The sequence below is a fragment of the Myotis davidii genome, unplaced genomic scaffold (genome assembly GCF_000327345.1).
Source record: "Myotis davidii unplaced genomic scaffold, ASM32734v1 scaffold803, whole genome shotgun sequence".
Lineage (NCBI taxonomy): Eukaryota > Metazoa > Chordata > Mammalia > Chiroptera > Vespertilionidae > Myotis > Myotis davidii.
In genome coordinates, this window is record NW_006295567.1 from 3229303 (window position 1) to 3250606 (window position 21304).

Sequence of the window (21304 nt, forward strand, 5' to 3'; positions counted from 1 at the left end):
GGCCACAGGCCGGTCTGAGGGATCCCCTCCCCCCAGAGTGCACAACTTTTTGTGCACCGGGCCTCTAGTATATATATTCTTTTTGTGTAAAATATATATCTCTATATATATAATCCTATATAATAAAGAGCTAATATCCTAATTAGACCAGACAGCAGAATGACCTTCTGGAATCACCTTCTGGAACAACCAGTGGGCAGGGCTGCGAGGGCTGAGCCCCTTGCATCAGGCCTTTAGTAAAATATAAGTACATGTGCATATGTACACACATAGATTAAAGAACTATTTCTGCTTCATCTACCCTCAAAAAAGGTATCAGGGAAGAAAATAGTATTTGGGTATATCTGCCACTGAATTCATGGTCTACCTTTTTTCCCCACCATTTTTCCTAAAACATAGACTTTAACTTGATCTGTTAATTCAAGCTGACATTGAAGCTGCTAAACACCCGCCTCCTCCCCCTGTACATCAGCCCCAATGACAGCATGATGCAGCCACCACAAACAGCTGCTGGAAAGTCCAAAACTATTTCCCAGCAGAGAAATCTGCACATCCCTTGGCTTGTAATTTGACTTGCAGAGGCAGCACATGCTGTAGCAATGGGTTTTGTCTAGGATTGCTGTGAAGAAATTCAGAAGCTTGCTATGTCATCGCTGCCAGCTCAATCTTATCATCGTTATCAAGCCAAGTAAAGGAAGATTTTTCAAAAACTGTAACTATAAGTGTTTTTGAATGGTAATTTTTGGCCACAGAGAAAAACCTAGATGCAATAGTTACTTCTGTTGCTAAGACCTGTAAAACTTCCCCAGAGCGTAGAAATGCTATGCTTGGCTTTGGTGGGCGTCTACTATTGCATCTGTAATGCTCTTCCTGTGGTGGGATCATCTGGGTGGTATGACAGCTGGCCCCTCCTGAAGTGGCTCCCAGTCCCTCCAGGAAACTGGAATAGACCAGCCTTTGTGTTTCCAATCATGCTGATTACACGCAAGCATACTCCTTCCCAGGAGAAATAAGCCCTTGGACAGGGAAGGGGTGAAAATGAGGTTCCCCTCGGTTAAGAGGAAGATACTGGGCACAGAAAGAAGGCTCACCAATGCACACATCCTTACTTATGAACTTACCATTCTGAATGAAAGATATTTTTGAAGAGATTAGGTGTAGCATCTTGGCAGTATTTAATAATTTGTCCTTGTAATGATTATGTTTAGCTCAATAGGGGGTATAACAAAAGGAAGATAAATAAAAAAATAACCAAACACAGTCGAAGGTGATAAACACTGTTCTGTTCTTCATTTTAGATTGTGTCAAATAGCAGTGAAAACTGCTGTGTACACTCCCAGGGCCCCTGGAAAGCACTACCATAGCAGCCTCTGGAGAAGCCGTTGCTAAATCGCTCTGATTAAGTCTCTGCTAGTGTGCTGGTCCCTTGAGAAGGGACAGCTTCCATGGGTTCTCTTCAGAGAGATGGGTGAGTGGGTTGTCTTCGGAAAGATTAGTAAGTGGCTTTCTGAAGGTCTCTCAGGGAATTCAGATTGATCGAATACACTTTCTGAATCTTCACTATATTACATACAAATTCAATGTTCAAGCTGTTAGCATTCTTAACTTATATGTAATAATCAAAAACTCATTACCCTGCCGGCCGGCGGGACTCACCAGTTGAGTAATGACCTATGAACCAGGAGGTCAGGGTTCGATTCCTGGTCAGGGCACATGCCCAGGTTGTAGGCTCGATCCCCAGTGGGTGGCGTGCAGGAGGCAGCCAATCCAGATTCTCTCTCATCATTGATGTTTCTCTCTCTCTCTCCCTCTCCCTTCTTCTCTCTAGAATCCATAAAAACTTAAAAAAAAACAAAAACACCCTCCCAAGAGTATATGGGGAACCTTAGGGGTTCATGGGCCCCACGTTGAGAATGGCTACATTCCGATTTCAAGGGAGGCTTGGGAATTTTCTTCTCTCTCTCTCTCTCTCTCTCTCTCCCTCTCTCTCTAAAAATCAATAAACACATATTAAAAAAACAAAAAACAAAAAAACTCCTTACCTTTTGGCCAGGTAAGCCTGGAGCTCCATGGAAACCATTTTCACCCTAAAGGAAATACACAGAATAAATGCTATTAGCTACAAAAACAAAACAAATGAATATAGAACTTTTTGCAGCCTTTAATAGCTAGCTCTAATACTGCAGGGAAAGGTAGCTTGATTCTGAATGTCAGTTGTATGCAGGGACTTTCCTTCTATCTTTTACCTCACAAATCCAGGATTAGTACTTCCTTTTTAAAAATAGGAAAATGGAGGCTCTGAGAGGTGCAGTTACATGATAACAGCCTCCCAACTACTGGTATTAGCTGAGATTTGAACTGAGTTTTCTGACTCTGTAGCCCATGTTTTCCCACATGCTACTCAATATCCCTTATTTCATTTTCTCTCTTTCAAACTTCTATGGATAATATTAAAGTCTGACATAGACTTTCTAAGGGCCAGACACTGTTCTCACAACAAACCTATCAGGTAGATACTATTATTATGACCACATATTATAAATGATTACAGAATCAATAGGAGCTAGAACTAAGATTTGAACCCATACACTTCAGCTTTGTGCACCTAACTACCACCCTACACTCTCTCATGGGAAAGATTTAACTCTGGCTTGTAAGTTATCTCTTCCCTAAAATCTGAATCAATCAATCTATCTATCTATCTATCTGCTTATCATATCCTATATAATAAAAGCCTAATATGCTTAAGTGTCCGGTCGTTCGGTCGGATGTTCAACCAATCAAAGCATAATATACTAATTGTATGCTAAAGCTGCTCAACTGCTCTCTATGATATGCACTGGCCACCAGGGGGCAGGCACTCCAACTGGTAGGTGGGCTTGCTGCTGGGGTTTGGTCTATTGGGACTGCGCGAGATGGGCTGGGCACGCTTTGAAGCTCTCCTGCGGTCCTTCCCTGCTGGCCAACCTCCTGTGTCCCTCTCTGGGCCCAATTGTGCACCAGTGGGGTCCCTTGGCCTGGCCTGCACCCTCTCACAATCTGGGACCCCTGGGGGATGTCAGAGCCAGTTTCAGCCCGATGTATTTACTTTCTCGCTTATCTGTTGATTGTCTTTGGATCAATTTTTAATTCATATCCAATGCCATTTTACTTGAAACAATTACTTGGGAGAACTTTTTGTTCCTTCCAGTCATCTTGACCCTGTCTTGGGTAAAAACGTTTCCAGCAGATGCTTATCAGTTTCCATTACTGGAATTCATGGGTCATCTCTCTGAGTCTGTTTTGTAAACAGTACACCAGCTAGAAGGAGATACTTCTGGGAGGATCTGCATGTTCTCGACAAAGGCTTAGGAATTTAGTTGCTAATAGGAATTGACTTTGGCTCCTGAGTTTCAGATTCAGACTGCTCAAAATAAATGAACAATTCCACTGACCTGTCATATTTCTAGCAAACATTTATAATGAATTTATAAGGCAACAGTTTTTTAAACATTTAGATATCATTTCTTAGAATTCCTTAAATAAAATTTGAATACATGAATAAAAATATTGCATCTTAAAACTTTAAAATAGCAATAATATAGTTTTCTAAATATAAAGAGATCTTTGCTCTCATTAATTAATTCATTTTGGAAAGTTTTAATCATTTGCACCAGAGGTGTACTGCTATACACAGATATACATATTACTTTAAAGACTAAGGCTTTTTTTTTATATCAGGTTAAATTATCTAAGTGTTCAACAGTATAACTGCTGTCATCACAGTATGTACTAAACACTAAGGCAAAACTTTGTTGCTAATGTAATTAATTGTTGAAGCAAAAATCTATAATAATAAAAGCATAATATGTTAACTAGACCAGACATCCTTCCAGACGACCTTCTGGACCACACCGAGGCTGTGAGGGAAACCCGGGTGCCAGGTACCAGAGGGAAGCTGGTGTGAGCAGCTGGGGGAAGGAAGGCCTTCTCTTGCACAAATTTCGTGCATTGGGCCTCTAGTAAAATATAAAATGCTTTATCTGTGTAATAAATATATTTGTATTATTAAAATTTTTGTTGGACTTCTAGAACTCAGGCATCACACAATATATTAGGAACTCCCAATTTCACTTGATCAAGAAATAGTAAGAGCACATTAAGTATCTGATGCCAGAGAATAGTCTATAAAAATTAAGCATCTGTTACTCATCAGAGAAATATGTCCACTTGTCCATAAAGAGCAGAATTATTTTCATCTGTTGGTCCAATATAAGGTTTTATATCATATTACAAGTTACACATGATAACAAGATATGGCATGTAATCCAGTAACGGACACTGATACAGTATACACTGCCAAAAATACTTTCTGGAGAAAAAAAAAAAGTAGTGACAGTATCTCCTCTTTTTGTTTGCTCACAGCACACTCCTATGTACCATATGCTCTGAGTACTCACACCTAAAGTCCCACTTCTGACATATGTCAGGTTAGGGTTACACCCAGACAAACTGAAAACTGGGTACCGAAATTCTCTAAAACTGTGACATAAAGAATGTTTTTTAATAGACACCAGCTACCAGTTACGGTTGTTTTAACTAGCTACAGTTGGCCCTGGCTGGTGTTGCTCAGTGAATAGAGCATTGGCCTGCAGAATGAAGGGACCTGCGTTAAATTTTAGTCAAGGGCACATGCCCAGGTTTCTGGTTCAATTCCCAGCAGGGGGCAGCCGATCAATAATTCTCACACTTTTGCCCTCTCTCTTTCTCTCTGAAATCCATAAAAATATATATTTTTTAAAAAAATAGACATGGGTTGTTTTTCTTTTTGTTTGAATTAAAATGTGTTTCCCTATGGCCAGTGTTGTATTTGGTTTGGGCTCTTTCTTGACTAGAAATTTGTTTTGTAAACATAATTCTAAACTCCAAGATAACCCAATGAATACTTGGGGTCCTTTACTCTCATAAGAAATGATTCAGTTTCACATGTCACAACATGTGGAAGGTTTTGAGATAGTTTAGATAGATTTTTGAAGTTTAAAGTTTGCAACTTGAGTATCAGGAACTTTGGCATTATTTTTCTTATTTTCTTTTATTTTCTCATTGATTTTGAGAGAGAGAGAGAGAGAGAGAGAGAGAGAGAGAGAGAGAGAGAGAAATCCAGAGAGAGAGAGAGATCCATGTGAGAGGAAAACATCCATCAGCCACCTCCCATATGCACCCAGACCAGAGATTGAACCCACAACCTAGGTATGTCCCCTGACTAGGAATCGAACCTGAAACCTTTTGGTGTAGGAATATCACTCCAACCAACTGAGCTACACTGGCCAGGGCTTTACTGGTTTTTCTTGAAATCAGCATAGATGTCCTACTAGAAATTTATAATCATTTAAAATCTTTTGTAATTTTCTAGTCTTTATGTTCAAAAAAAGATAGATTTATTAAGTAGCCTAAAAACTAAAGAAGAAAATAGTCTTTGAGAACAAAATTTTGTTTAACAGATTAATGGACAATGATGCTTCTGCCTGGACTTTATTTGAAACCTAATTTATGTCAACAGAATGAGCTCCTCTTCATGCTCACTCTGAAGGACAATTTCAAAGCACCGGTACCTCATGCAATTTGGGGCCAAATTTAATTCCATCTATTTGATAAACGCCTGTCGACAATGACTGGATGGGCAGATGTTAGCTTTTTTTTCTGAACTCCAGTTTTCCCTCCTTCCTCCCAGTCTCAGAGCAAGAAAGAAATATGAGGCTTTTCCTTTAACTTCCAATCAATGTTTTAGCCCATTATTGAAAGAAAAATTACAATCAATGTTTACCAGAGCAACCATAAGTTTCAAAACTTGTTACTGAGGCATTTGTTTTCTGCTATGGGTTTTCCATCAAAGGGCTGTGTACCTTTCCTGTTACAAAGTCAAGCTACAGATGGGCAAATGAATGAGTCTGCGCAATAGAAAGTGGGGCAAATTCTAACATCGCTGCTGATAGCATTGTGACCATGTTATTACTGTAACACATAGCATGTCTTCAACTTCATGGAGCAATCAAGAGCACCCTTTTCAGAATTTCAGAATTCAAAGTAACCTCTTGGGGTGCTGTTTACCTGAAAGTAATACCAGAAAAGTGTTGAATGCAAAAAAAGAAGAAGAAGAAGAAGAAAAGGAGGAGGAGGAGGAGGAGGAGAAGGAGAAAAAAAGAAAAAGAAAAAGAAAAAGAAAAAAAAGAATAAAGCAGCTTCTTTGAGAAGATTTTGGGAAAAAATTAGGTGTAATTTAGGGCCAGCTGATGGCTTTCTGAAAAACTGATTCAAGTATTTCATTTTTACTTCCTTTTCATCACTGCCCATTTCTCTGAAGCAATCACAACTATCCATAAAAGGTAAATTATTAGTTTTCCTGACACATTTAACATTGGAATTAATGTCTTTTCTCATTATGTAGGAAATGCATGTTGTCTAAAGGGCACTTAATAAGGAATCACACTCCCCAGGGCTACAGTTTGCAAACCTAGTACCAATGGGACCAAGCAAAGAAAGATAGATTACGCAGGTAAACAAAAATTTGCTAATAACTAAATCTAAGCCCAGAAAATAAAAAGTTATATACTAAAACATGTACTATGTCTTATTTTTTTCTTTAAATAGTTAGGCATTCAGCCTTAGATTAAAAAATCTGAGATCCTATTATAACACTGTTTCCATATTTAAAAATCAGTTTAACCTATTATTTCATTTAAAGCTTGTTTATTGGGAACATAATCTTCTGTATGAATTTAGTGTACACTTAGAAATATATCAATATTTTCCCACTAATTCATATCTATTGAGAGAAAATTTACTTAAGTTGAATGTTGAGTGCAGTAGCTGGAAGAAATGTCTGAAATAGCATGCCAAAATTCTGGCATAAACAACAATAAAAAAGTGGCCAAAGGTAAATCTGATTTTGATTTTGTGTATTAACTTGACCTCTACATTTCTAACTATAGTCCTGCTTTATTCAGGATGTAATCTTAGGAAATTGAATTTTGATATGGTTCTTAAATTATTGGAACTCAAATATTTCAGGAAATAGAATATATACCTCCCCTTTTCTTTCCAGATATCTCATCAATCTGAGTCCTTTTATTTCAAGGAGTATTTTCTCTTCTATTTTCTGGTACTTCATTCCAAGGAATATATTTTCAAGTTAAAAAATACATATACTGCATAAGGTTTTAAATTTCAAACTTTTTGAATTATTTATATATGTTGGACCTTTAATGCAGCTAACACATGGGATGTATTATCACATTAATGCTCAGAATAAGAAAAATTTAAAATATTCTTATTCATAAAATGAATGAGACCCTATTATTACTTATTCTTATGGGTCATTTCAAAGAAGGGGACACCAGCCCACCAAAGAACATATGGTCAATTCCTGTCTTAAGCATAGTAAAGTGAATATGGAAAGTTAGTAAGTAGCAGTTGAAGTCAACATCTATTGTCTCAAAATCTACTGACCTTAGTGTATATGCATGTGTGTGTACACAAGTATATGCAGATCACATAGCTAGAAAACAAGCTGGATGGGTGTTCTTAATTATAGGAACAAGTACAAATTCATACATTTATATTAACCATTTTCACCAAAGAATCTGTTGAGATGCTGAGTCTACTGAAAGTTGATTAAAATTAGGCACTTTTGCTGTGTAAATTGCATTGTCAAGAACAAACAAAAGAATTCTAGGTGAGGATGCTGAAACAATGTTTTCTGAACCCAAACTAACTTTCCCAAATTTCTGCCCATTAGTCTTATTTCACACAGAAAGAAATATCTTATGGGTCTTGTACATGACATCCCTTTGTTACCTGTCAAGGCTTCTGTTCAGTAAACCAGTCATTGATCAAATGACAGTTTGGATTCCCTTAATATTATGGTCACTATTCTCTAGGTAAACACTGGTTAGCCAATATGTCTTTTAAAATGTGGCACTCAGGCCTAGAAGGTGTGGCTCAGTGGTTGAGCACTAACCTAGCAACCAAGAGGTCATGGGTTCAGTTCCTGGTCAGGGTACACGCCCGGGTTGTGAGGTCAATCCCCAGTAGCGGTTGTGCAGGAGGCAGCAGGTCAATTGTGTTTCTCTCTCCCTTCCTCTCTAAAAAAATCAATGAAAACATATAAAAAAATTAAATGTGGCACTCAGAATTCAGTGTATCATTCCAGAAATGGTCCCCATACTCATAATAGAGAGCAGGACTGTTACACACACACACACACACACACACACACACACACACACACACACACCACATACACCTTGTTCTGGGTACTAATATACTGTCTCTATTAATACAACGTGCTTTTTAATGCTAACTTGCATATGTAATATGAAGTTTATAGTCACTACAACCATTAAGTTTTCCTTTCAAAGACAAATGTTTTACAATCTTTTATCAAATCAATTGAATACAAATTATACTAACTTATTTCAATTAAGAAAATTGAAGTGGTTTAGAGAGGTAAACATTTCAAGTCAAGGACTTGAGCCTTGGCCAATGCTGTGGAGCCCATTACAATACCTGCGCTTGTGTGTAATTGTGGTGATTTTCTTAAAGTGAATCTGTCGAGAACAAGTGTTTGGGCTCTTCACTTTGTTTTGAGACTAGCGGTAAGACAGTTTTTAAGTAAAGTTGAAACTTCACGAAGGTACTAGGGAAACCAAAGTATAGAAATTGACATCTGAATTAAGTATTATAACAAGTGAAAGACGATTTAAGATATAAAGAAAAGGACAGTGTCATTGGTAAGCTCCTAACGGAGGAAAGTGAGATACCGGTAACTGCAACTATTTCCTGTCCAAAGTATTCCTCGTGATGAGTAATTTATAGTTCTACTTCTCTACTTCATATCAATTACTTCTACTGGAGCTTAAATGCACTAAAGTCATTGGTTAATTATCTTTAGCCCTGAAATAAATGGTTGTTAAGATATGGAGAAATAACATTCCTTAGCACTGTTGTCAGAGACAGGAGATTTCCAAACCAAGTTTGGGAAAAAAGAAAGAGCAAGATAACTTGAACATTTATGCTTGAGAGAGAAGAGAGAGCATAGTTCCTCTAAGAGAAAATGGGAAGCAAGTTCCGGAGCTATACACACTTCTATTCTATTTCATCCTAGGAAGCAGTGTCTACAAGCTTTGCTAGGTAGGTACGAGTGTCTCCTGCCCTCCGATTTCCTCGAAGTATGCTTTTGTAGAAAATACAGAAGACGTGCACAGAGGCTTCGCTGCCATCTGGGCTTTTTCCAATACCCTCTCAGGAGGCTTTTCTAACCATCATCCTCTATTTCTGAACAACATAATAAACATTTGTCCGGAATCAATCAGGTTTTATATGTTGGGCCAGGTGTTGGGGTCCCAGGGGTGAGAGAGATACCAAGTCCTTGTTCTTTGGGAGTTTATCCTGGGGACAATGACACAAATTCTATTGATAATGTAAATGAAGTGCTATGTGAGCTGAGTGAAGGGGTTGTTAAATCTGCCTGGTGACCAGGGAGACTTCATGAAAAAGATGCAATTTGTCTTGAGCTTTGAATTTAGTCATCTGTGAAGACACAGTGAATTGTCTGTGATCACCCTCTCAAATCTTCTACCTACAATTCCATTCAGTACCTTACACTGGCCTAGCTGTCCCTGACTTGGCTGGCGAAAGGCTGTTTTAAGAAAACTCTAATATCTGAAATTTTATATGTCTATAAAATACCAGTTACCTTTAAATTCAGTGTAGCTCAGCAATCAACACCAAGAATAAAACAATTAGCTGCTAATGTATGCAGAGAAACAGAGTGTGTGATATCTTTTTATGGAAATATTTTACTATTTATGTGCACGATTCTCATAGTGCATTAAACCAAATAGGAGCATTAGCAGCCTAGGTTCTTGAAATCTGGCTAACTGTTTAGCAAATAGAAGTCAAGTGCATGGGTGCCAGATCCACTGCATGTGTTGAGCTTGTCATCCATCTGTTGTGCTCTCTGCCAACTGCTCTACTTGGGGTGCAAGTGGAAGGCATTAGAATGGAATAAGAAACCATTAAGAAATGAAATCAACTGCAGAGTGAGCAAGTTTCTTTTTCTTTTTCCTGTCCTTCTATTACCTCTGTCCTTCTCATGTTTCTGCTTATTTTAGTGCTCTATTGTATCAATAAACTACCCACAGATAAAACAATTAAATGAGACCTACTCCATGTAAAGGCAGTAATTTTTCACTGGTAATCCAAGCTATCATTCTTGTGACTTTAGTAAGTAAAGCTAACAAGTCCCTTAACAAAACTGTTTTCTTTGCGGTCATTTTTTCCTATGATTATTGGTATAATAAGAAAGTTCAATCTTTTCTCCAGAATTGACTATACCTTCATTCATTTCAGAATTTTCTGAAACACAAAAATATATAGATGATTCTCTGTTTAATCAGCATTTTTCTCTAGCATGGAGCTCATACTTGTTTTTCAACCTTGACAATCTCATAGGAAGAAAATAGCTCAATGTTATAATAAAGTTAGGTTGTCACATACAAATAAGTACTTCAACTTTCTTTTTTATCTTGGAAAGGACAATGAAATTAATTGTATTTCTGAATTTCAATGGGAAATTGGGTGAAATGAGATAATAGAGACAGCCAAATGAATTTTTAGAATTCTCTAGTGGTTTTTTTTTTCAATAAACATTTCTAAGTTTCTGAGTCTCTGAGGCATTAATGCTACATCTGGACCAGGGCTTTTGCAGAGTTCATTATAATTCACAGCAGCTACGGGTCTTGTCTGCGCTTTCATAAACTGCAAAGCATCTGCCTTTATTTCTAGAAGCTGTAGTCTTCCCATAAAATGTCTTTTTAAGAGAAAATCAAGATTCAAAGATCACGGTCATTTCATTTTCCAACAGAAAAGAAATAAAAAGACAGTTAGGGAACAATGGATCTGCCCAATTCAGTCTCACTCCCCTGCAAAGACTGAGGCCTTCAGAGTTTATGGTGAAAAAACCCATCATACAATGCACCTCGTAATGAGGACAGTGAGCCTGACTATTTTTAAAACAAGCACTTGGCAACGCTCTCTTCATGTTCTCAGATATACCTCTTAAGTGCCCTTAATGCCTATGGCTTTTTACCTCTGGAAGTTTGTGTGTGTGTGTGTGTGTGTGTGCGCGCGCGCGTGTGTGTGTGTGTAATAAAGCCATGGTACTAAGTTAAACACTTTTGTTTTTAATCAAATGAATATACAATTTACAAATGGCATATTTGGTGGGGAACATAGAGAATTTTCTAGGTTAGGCGCTGAGGTAAGTTTAATCTGAAGAATGTGGCCATGACTGGCCTGCTTGGAGGTGGGCATGCAGGGCAAATAAGGATCTTCAGAGAGTCAGGTACGGGTGGGGAGTTTAAAAGCATATTTCAAATATAATTTTGAATTTGGAAACCAAACAAAAAGAAACTGTATTGTTTTCATAATACTTATTTTGGAAGGTAAATCTAGACAAAATCTTTTTATTAGGTGAAAAACATATGATGATAATTTTTAATAGGCGGACACAATTTTCTGAGGGTGGAAAGTCAGAATCCCTACAGTTAGATAGACTATAGAGGAGTCAATGCATTTTTTTCTTTTCTCTTTTTAAATTAAAGTTTACATTCAATATTCTTCTTCTTCTTCCTTCTTCCTCTTTCCTTCTTCCCTTTTCACTGTCCTCATTACGAGGTGCATTGTATGATGGTTTTTTTCAGCATAAACTCTGAAGGCCTCAGTCTTTGCAGGGGAGTGAGACTGAATTGGGCAGATCCCTTGTTCCCTAACTGTCTTTTTATTTCTTTTCACATATTCTTCCTCCTTCTTCCTTCCTTCTCCTGCTCCTGCTCCTGCTCCTGCTCCTGCTCCTGCTCCTGCTCCTGCTCCTGCTCCTGCTCCTGCTTCTGCTTCTGCTTCTGCTTCTTCTTCTGCTTATTTGTTTTGTTAATCCTTACTCAAGGATATTTTTACATTGATTTTTTAGGGAGAGTAAAAGAGAGCGGGAAAGGCAGAGAGAAACATCGATGTGAAAGAAACACACCAATTGGTTACTTCCTGCAGGAGCCCCAACCAGGGCCTAGGCCAAGGAGGAGCCTGCAACCACGGTACGTGCCCTTGACTGGAATCAAACCTGGGACCTTTTGGTCCACAGGCTGATACTCTATTTACAAAGCCAAACCAGCTAGGGCTCAATATTATTCAGTATTAGTTTCAGATGTACAGCAAATTGGTTAGAAAAGCATGAACTTTACAAAGTGGTCAAGGGATCCATAGATTTTAAGAGAAGGGACACAGCCCTCCCTGGAGCAGAATGTAGGAATGTAGTTCCCTCAGCAGGCTGCTGGCAAACAAAGTTAAGACCTAATTCAGAACTGTCTGTGCAAAGGAAATCTGCATACTTGAAGAGCTGTCCTCAGGTAATAATGGCAAAGGAGCAAGAAGTATGAATTCATATGGATAGAGATTCAAATCCTGCCTCCACTATTGGTTAGATATGAAACTTTGGGGAAGTTTTAATTTTTCTATATCTCAGTTCCTTAATCTGTGAAAAAGTGATGATATAAATCTTACCTCATGGAGTTATTGTGAGGAATGAATGAAATAATGTAAAGAAGTCTCTTGACAGTGTTTAGCACATAATAATTATTGTGTAAAGAGATGGCTATTAATATTTTTATGAAAGTTTATACTCATATACATTTCAGCTAAATAAAATATTTATTGGTTTGCTAACATCTAGTATGTATTAAGAGGTCAAAGTTATCTAGGATATGTGACTTTTATTTGAACATTTTTCTACTAAATATATTTTGAGAAAATAATAAAAATTTCCTTAAATGAGTTTTAATTTAGTCTCATAGTAAGCCAGAGTTTAGAATACTAGACTTATCAAAGTGTTTTCTTTTAAAATTATCTACTTTTTACTAAATATGTATATAGCAGGCACTGAACTGGCACTTTCATGAATAATTTCATTTAATCTTTAAGACAAAACTAGAAGTAGGTACAATATAATTCCCGCTTTATAAGAGAGAAAAGTTAAAAGAAATCAAGAGACATGCCCTAAATTACACAGGGTGAGGCTTTGAACTGGGACTCAAACCCAGGCCGTCTAACTCTGGGTATTTAATACTTGAAGGGCATAATGGTGATGGTTGTTATTCACTGCATACCTCCTTCATGAGAAGAAAAATTAATTTAGTAAAAGTTATTTTCCCTTTAAAATAAACATTTTAGGACAAACTAGGTAATTCAGCAGACAGAAAATTGGTTTTAGCACAAATTAGGTCTATATTGAATTTTTAACATCACATCATTAGGGTAACAATTACTGAGAAATAACTATTCCTATTTTTAAAAAAGTATGCCCACTTCTCAAAAAACATATCTGATACATGATATACATAAGCAAAATGGAGAATGAAGCAATTTTTCGTTTGAAATATTCAGGTAATGAATGCAAGCATACTTTGGTCAGGATTCAATCCCAGTATCCAAATCTTCATCTCATTTTACCACTGCTTACCAAGAGAAGGTGAACTGAGTGAGCGTGTGTGTGTGTGTGTGCACGTGTGTGATCTCATACACTTGTCATTCACTTCTCTTGGAAACTGGACCATCCAATTTCCTGATTTTGACGTTGGCTTCTGTCCAACCAAGCTTACCAGAAGTCACCAGTGACTAATCACTAGTAACACTTGCTATGGAGAACAGATTTTCTTACGTGAACCCAGAACAGACAGTTACCAAATCTCTCAGGCACACTCCTAGCTGTGCTGCATCAATGTAAAGGGAGCACTTATTTTTCAGTGGTGTGTTGGCAGGAAGGTTGTATATATCAGGTTAGAATGCCTAGTGCAAGTTTGTATTTGGTGACGGGTATTATAATTATAAAGCAGCATAATTAAATTCCACAGTTCATAATCCTCAAAGTCTCCATGACTCCCTATTCCACAAATTGATTTCATAATATAGTGTCGGTTAGTGAAATATTTTTCTCCCGGGCCTCAGAAGAAAAATGCTGCCTTAGTAAACTAATGCGTAGTTCAGGGACTTTACTTTAAAAAAAATTTACTGCTATCACCTAATACACTTCAAAGTGTAGGTTTACTTTAGAATAATGGGATTCATATAAAGATCACTTAATTTATTACTTCATTACATTGGAAGCAAGTGCAGCTAATATACAAATTCTATTCTCCACTGATTAGAATATGTTTCACTCCATTATTATAAATCAGTTTATTACTTTAAATATTAAACCTTAAAAAATAAAGGACTTGCCCTGGTTGGGTTGCTCAGTTAGTTGGAGCATCATCCCAAACACCAAAAGGCTGCAGGTTTGATCCCCAGTCAGTGCACATACAGGAGGCAACTGCTGGATGTTTTTCTCTCGCATTGATGCTTCTCTCCCTTCCTTCCTCTCTCTCTAAAAATCAATAAAAACATATCATCAGGTGAGGGTAAAATAAATAAAAAATAAAGGACTTCACTTTGAGAATATTACACCGGAGGTATATATGAAAGTATACTAAATGTTCGATGTATTTTGCATATGTTCTTGCTCCAAGGAAGGCTTTTATTTTATATTTTAATAGAACTCTTAAGCATGTTTATTTGTAAGAAAAAGAACACAAAGAATCACAAATGTTGAAAAGCAGAATCAGAGTGAAGCTCGGGATGCTGTATGAGTACTCTGGGAGACGCGTTAAGCCAGCTGTGGGAGACACGGCTCTGAGGATACATAATACTTTAAGAACTAATGAATTTTCCTTGGAAACTTGCTTAGAAAAATTCACCAAATCAATTTCATCATAAAACAATGGAAGTATTTTATGTAAAACATAAGTGCTCATTTTTACAACTTTAATTTAAAATTTTTGAAATTTTAGAGAAGAGTCTATTTAGGTCCTTTGCCCATTTTTAATTGGATTGTTTGTCTTCCTTTTGTTAAGTCATATGAGTTCTTTATATATTCCGGAAATTAACCCCTTATCAGATATATCATTGGCAAATATGTTCTCTCATACAGAGAACATTTTGTTGATGGTTTCTTTTGCTGTGCAGAAGCTTTGTATTTTGATGTAGTCCCATTTTTTTTTATTTTCTCTTCTGTTTTCCTTGCCCCTAGAAAATGTATCAGCAAACATATTGCTATGAGAGATGTCAGAGAAAGACAAGTATCACATGATCTCTCTCAAATGTGGAATCTAATGAACAAAATAAACTGATCAACAAAATAGATTCAGAGACATAGAAGCATGGAACAGACTGATGAATCTCAGAGAGGAGGAGGGGTAAGAAGAGATTAACCAAAGAACTTATATGCATATATGCATAACCCTTGGATACAAATAACAGTGCAGTGAAGGCCCGGGGCGGGGAGGGGGTAGGGAAGCAGGGAATCAATGGGGGAAGAAAATGGGGACATCTGTAATACTTTTAACAATAAAGAAATATTTTAAAATTAAAATAAAATTTCTGAAATTTTAAAACTTTTGAAAAATTTGATATATCTTGATTGTAGTCAAATATTTATAACATATTAACCATGCCGTCACATAGTATAGTAACTTTCTTGTTATTTTTATTTTGTATATATTCATTAGAGTTATTTTAAATACATGGTAACCTTGGAATTATAGAAGTAAAAACAAAAATATTGCTGAAGTGATATTTCTTCATTTGTGAGTGTTATGTCCCTTTAACACCTAAGTGAAGTGACAAGTTAGAAGCAGGTAAGGCACCACCAGGGACTGTATCTTAGGAGAGGATTTGATCAAAGACTCAGTGATTCTACAGACACTGGGAGGGTATTAGCCACTAAGGAGGGTCGATGAAGATGCACGAAACCAGGATCCCAGGGCCATCATTGTTCAACACAATTTGTAGGATTTCATGGAGTCTAACAGTTACACTATTACAGGAGTGAAATATTTGCATATCAGGCTGAGTAATTTCTAAAAGAAAAGACACAGCATCAATAAAGCAGTCAGATATCAGAGATATATTGAAGAAGGACTCAAAAACCATTGGACGTGGGATAGAAAACTGAAACTCATAGACACAGACAATACTATGGAGTTACCAGAGGGCAGGGCAGTGGAGGGTAGTAAAGGGTAAAAGGGGATAAATATATGATGATGGAAGATGATTTGACTTTGGGTGGGGGGCACATAATGCAATATACAGATCAGATAGCATAGAAATGTGCACTTGAAACCTATATGATCTTATTATGAACCTATATGAACCAATGTCACCCCAATAAATTTAACAAAAAAGAACAATATTTATCAAACTATTACAAAATCTGAATGGTAGTTTCTGATTCAACTTCAGTTACTACTGTGACAGTTTTAGGTTAATAACCACCAGGGCCATGGCCTTCTAGATAATGAGACACAAGAAGGCGTGGGGCTCTCTGAATAATGGCCAATGCTCTAGAGCAGGGGTCCACAACTTTTTCTGCAAAGGGCCTGACAGTAAATATTTTAGACATTGTGGACCAGACAATCTCTGCCACAATTACTTAATGTTACTGTGTAGCATAAAGGCAGACTTTTTATAATATGCAAACAAATGAATGTGGTTGAGTTCTAGTAAAACAATTAGAAAATCATTCAGCAGTTTGTGGAAGCCCTACTACAGGGACACAGTGTGCCGAGCCCTGACTTCCAGACTGGTTCTATATACTTACCCTTCCGACCTGATACAACCGTACAAAACAGCCACAAAGTTTAATCAAGTAGCAAATCAACATACCTTTTCCCCAGGAATTCCAGGAGCACCAAATTCACCTTTAATACCAACTGCACCCTAAAATACAGAAATGCTCATTAGGAGGTTTTTCCAAAGTTGTATTAACTGCTAATCTTATTGAAGAGAACCTATAACTTCTTAGATGAGTTGCTTTTGCTTGTCCCAAAGTCTGTGCCCTAAGTTCCTTCCTCATATTTTCTACAAGTTATTAAACTATAGAGTTTTAATTAATATTCAAACTATTAATAACAAATAAATATCAAAGGGCTAATCAAAACTAAAACTAAGCATTCTCCACACAGACATATGCAATTTAGTTTTGCCATTTCTTTCCTATTTATCAAAGGTAAGGAATGATTCTATTGTTGTTCCCTCAACTAATACCTGATGCTTCCAATTCAAGTAAGTCACGAAATTTCAGACTCTAAGGTACTCATGTTTGTTACATTTAGTGTTCCTGACCTTCCATTACATCCTCCAGGAAAAACCCCAAATCTGGGTCAATCCAATTCTCAGCTTCCCTGCTCTTCCACCTAAACTAGAAAAAATCTGTTTCAATGAAGCTTTGAGCTGCCTATGTCTGCCTGGATGGCTCTATCACAAATTCGGTCTATTAAATTTTCCTTGAAACAGTGGAAACAATATAAACTTTATGAATGAGTCTGACTAACTACAACTAATGCCTGGTAGAGATTAAGAAGTATATGAGAATTTTATGAGTATAAAATGCCATTATAACAATAATACTGTATGCTAATTTCAGATTTAAGGCACACAAATAACTGTCAACTTCAAGTTCCTATACATTAACTGAGATTATACCAGATTGGGTAAAATTGATACAAAAAGAACCTAGTGTCTAATAATCCAATATACAGTGGGGCCTTGACTTACGAGTGTCCCGACTAATGAGTTTTTCGAGATACGAGCCGTCTCTCGGCCAATTTTTTGCTTTGAGTTGCGAGCTAAAATTCGGGTTACGAGCCAGCTTCAGATACCCCACCGCTAGTTGGCGCAGCGAAAGTCACAGTGAACGCCACAACATCAGCCCAGCATCACGTGTCTCACTCGTTCACTTTTTGATTTGACATACAAGTAATTTGAGTTACGAGCTCCGTCACGGAACAAATTAAACTCGTAAGTCAAGGCCCCACTGTATTCAATGCTGGATTCAAAGGATAGAGAACTATTCTTTATTGGACAAAACCTTGAAAAGCATAACATTAAATTCTACTTCTGTAAAGTTATTACTAAGGTAAGATAGTCTTTTAATAATTCTGAACATATTTTCATTCAACTATTTTTACTGGTGTGGTATGGCACAGAACAGGCATATAAGTAGTGTCATGTTAGAAAGGAAATACAAGGATCACTCGTAATCTCTGGGTTAACAAATTAGACTCTTCAGAATGGAAACTTCCAGGTAGTGAAATTAGAGGGTGGAGTAGAAGAAAGTTTTTTACTATAGAGTCAAGTAAGTAAACTTAAATAAATTTTAAATTATTTTGATTTTCTGTAAAAGCATATTAGCAAAGCAATCATTTCAGAAAGCCTATACTTTGGGTAATTAACTGGATATTTGAAAGATAATACAAAAATGAACTAGAAAATTATTCCCAAAATAGAGCTCAGATCACACCCGCCCTTAGGTTCGGGAACATTGAAATTGAGCTGCTATTTTATAAAACTCTGAGAGAATTTCAGAGTTTCCTCTGAAGTGGGTGAGGGTATTAGCAAGGGTCTTAAAGAGCTGAGAAAGGAAAGTGGTTGCTAAGTAATTAGGTTGCCAACTATACTTGCTAAGAAAGGGGAATGTGAAGATTCAGAAAATTATAATAATTGAGCCTGAAAAGAATTTATTATTTGAAATAATGTCACCCAGAGTTTAGTCTTGAACAGAGGGCATCGTTAGAATGGTTTGATTAGGTGCCTTGACATAGAATACTGATCATATCTAGGTGTTCAAACATAAGCAGTGTTTGAATTTCAAACCATCTTACTCCATGAAAGAGGGTCATCATCTTTATCAAACATTTAAAAAGCAGTAAATCTGATTAATGAAGCATCACAGCAGGGATAAGAATATTGGCAAATAAAGACAGACATTAAATCATGCTAAAGCATGTAGCTTTCCCCCATATATTTCTGATTTTTCATTAACTGATTGGCAGTATCAACCTAAAATTAGTTAGGTCACTATGTGAAAATAATTTTTGTTTTTTAAAGGAAAAGGTGTAGTGGAATAATATTGAATAATTTAACAATCCTTTATGATTTATCTAGCTCTTTCTTTGAAAATTGACTCTTTGTGCTGCCTGGCAGGATCCCTGAGCTATTGAAGCATTGAATTTATAGGTTCTAGAAACAGCTGAGTTATTTAGACTATAGTGCTCATTCATTCATTCAACATTTTTTTAGCTCTTATTATGCGCTGTTCTATGTATGGTGCTCACAGAACTCATATGCTAGTGGAGGGAATAAATAGATGCAAAATGATAACATGTCAGGTGGCAATAAAAGTGCTAAGAAAGAAGATAGAGGTGGAAAGAAGGGTGATTTTCACATATAGATGTCAGAATAGGATTTTAAACTGACTTTTATATAGAAATGTCAGATTAGGATTTTAAACTGATCCCTGAGCAAGAGCCTGCATGATGTGAAGAGCACCAAATGGATATCTAGCAGAACATTCCAGGTGTAGGTAAACTGGTGCAGAGACCTGAGAGCAGGAGTGAAGAAGAGGAGAGGGTAGGAGACGATTCAGGATGTGAGGAGTGGGGTAGGATGAGTTCTACAAATTATGTGAGATCTTGTAACCCTTGGTTAGAGCTTTAGTGTTTATTTGATGGAGATAGAAAGCCATGGGTGGGTTGTGACTCAGTTGGGACAGGATTTACATGATTATGCAAAATAGCTGTCAAACTCATAGTACATGGACATAAATAAAAGTAAAATTTGCTCTTGCAAAGCTGCCCCAGATCACAGTAAGGTTTCTCAAAATTTATAATAAGTAATACATATATCTTGTTATGTCAAGTAATTCATCTTGTTATGTCAAGTCACATAACAAACTACATTCAACCTAAAGGGATCATCTCCACCTTCCTTCAACATGTGAACAATTACAATGTAGATAGGAAAGCAGAGAAAACATAGTTGTTGTATGTCTATTATGTGCCAGTTTCTGATACTACAAGCTTTTTATATATTTTATTGTTGTATAAAATAAATCACTGACAAGGTTATTAAGGATCATTTTCAAAGCAAGTAAGAGGTGCATAGGGCAAAATGAGCTAGGATCTTGCCTCCAGAGTGACCTTTCCTCCGCTAGCATAGTGATGGTCATGCTGGTCATGCGGTTTAGGCACCCTGACCTTACATATCGCTGGTCATGAAGTTTGGACGCTTCCCTGACTTTTCCTCCCCTGGCATGTTGCTAGGCCTGTAGCTGAAATACAATTGAGGCCTAGATGTTAACTCTAATAGCTTAATGCTTAAGGGAGTGGTCATGCACAGGCTTGTATAGGAGGCTATGAGACTATTCTCTGGCTCCCTTGTTCCTCCTCTAAGGGGATCTACTAAATGACTAGTGACATGCCAGAGAAGTGATCGGCAGTTGCCATATGTGGGGGGAGGTAATGGGAGAGGTGAGAGAATGGGTGAAGGGAATACATTTATTAAGTTAAGAAAAGTTCAGCGGGGACCCATCAGCAGACTAGAGAAGCAAGAATTCAAGTATCTGAAAAAGAGAATGTTAAAGAAGGCTAGGGCACAACTAAAAACTAAACTTGCTTGCGTCAGAATTTTATTTATTGTTTATAGGTACAAAGATTTGGATTTGAATCCAAATACAAATAGAAAGATGAGAAAATTATATTTTTAAGTCACTTCTGAACAAATCCACTTTCACTCCAACAGTATTGGGTGGTCTTACCGGTTCTCCTTTATCCCCTTTCTGACCAGGTGAGCCTGGTATTCCGGGTAATCCTGCTTCTCCCTGAGCAAAAATGAATTTCTGTGTTATCAAACGCTCTGTCACATCGAGCTAAAGATAAGTGGTTTATAAATATTATGCCGACAATAGTAAGATATAAATCCTTGCTCCCTCTGAGCTGATGCTGGGCCCTCCACTGGAATGTCCTTCTTCCCTTGCTCATGAGGCTCACGGCTCTCCCTCATCAGCTCCTCCACGCGGCCTTCCATGGACTGGGACACGTGCTGCTCCTCTGTGGGGCCCTTTGCACCTTGTATTTGCCTTCTGTGGAGCTTTCTATACAGCATTGGTCACTACAGGAAATAAAAGAGTCCTCTAAACTTACACCTAATCCAGATCCCCACTCCTCCAGCCATGGGTGGAACAGTAACAGGATGCATTAAGCCTAAGGGCATGCATTATGTCACAGTGCTAGGGGACAGCCTCTCTAGGCACTGCAGCAAGTTTTCCTTTCCTCTTTCCTTTCCTCAGGTATGGGTGGAGAGGAAAACCATACTGAGTCCACTTTTAAGCACAGGACCATAC

The 21304-nt window shown here is 37.3% G+C and overlaps 1 protein-coding gene across 1 annotated transcript in view; it reads right to left on the reverse strand.

Moving 5' to 3' along the window:
• Positions 1 to 21304, reverse strand: part of COL19A1 (collagen type XIX alpha 1) — a 300284-nt gene that overhangs the window by 221099 nt on the left and 57881 nt on the right. Inside the window, exons 9-11 of the mRNA XM_006770338.2 lie at positions 20720 to 20782; positions 16789 to 16842; positions 2043 to 2087 (exon numbers count right to left, since the gene is read on the reverse strand). Coding sequence (XP_006770401.1) covers positions 2043 to 2087; positions 16789 to 16842; positions 20720 to 20782 — 162 coding nt within the window. The remainder of the gene's footprint in view (positions 1 to 2042; positions 2088 to 16788; positions 16843 to 20719; positions 20783 to 21304) is intronic.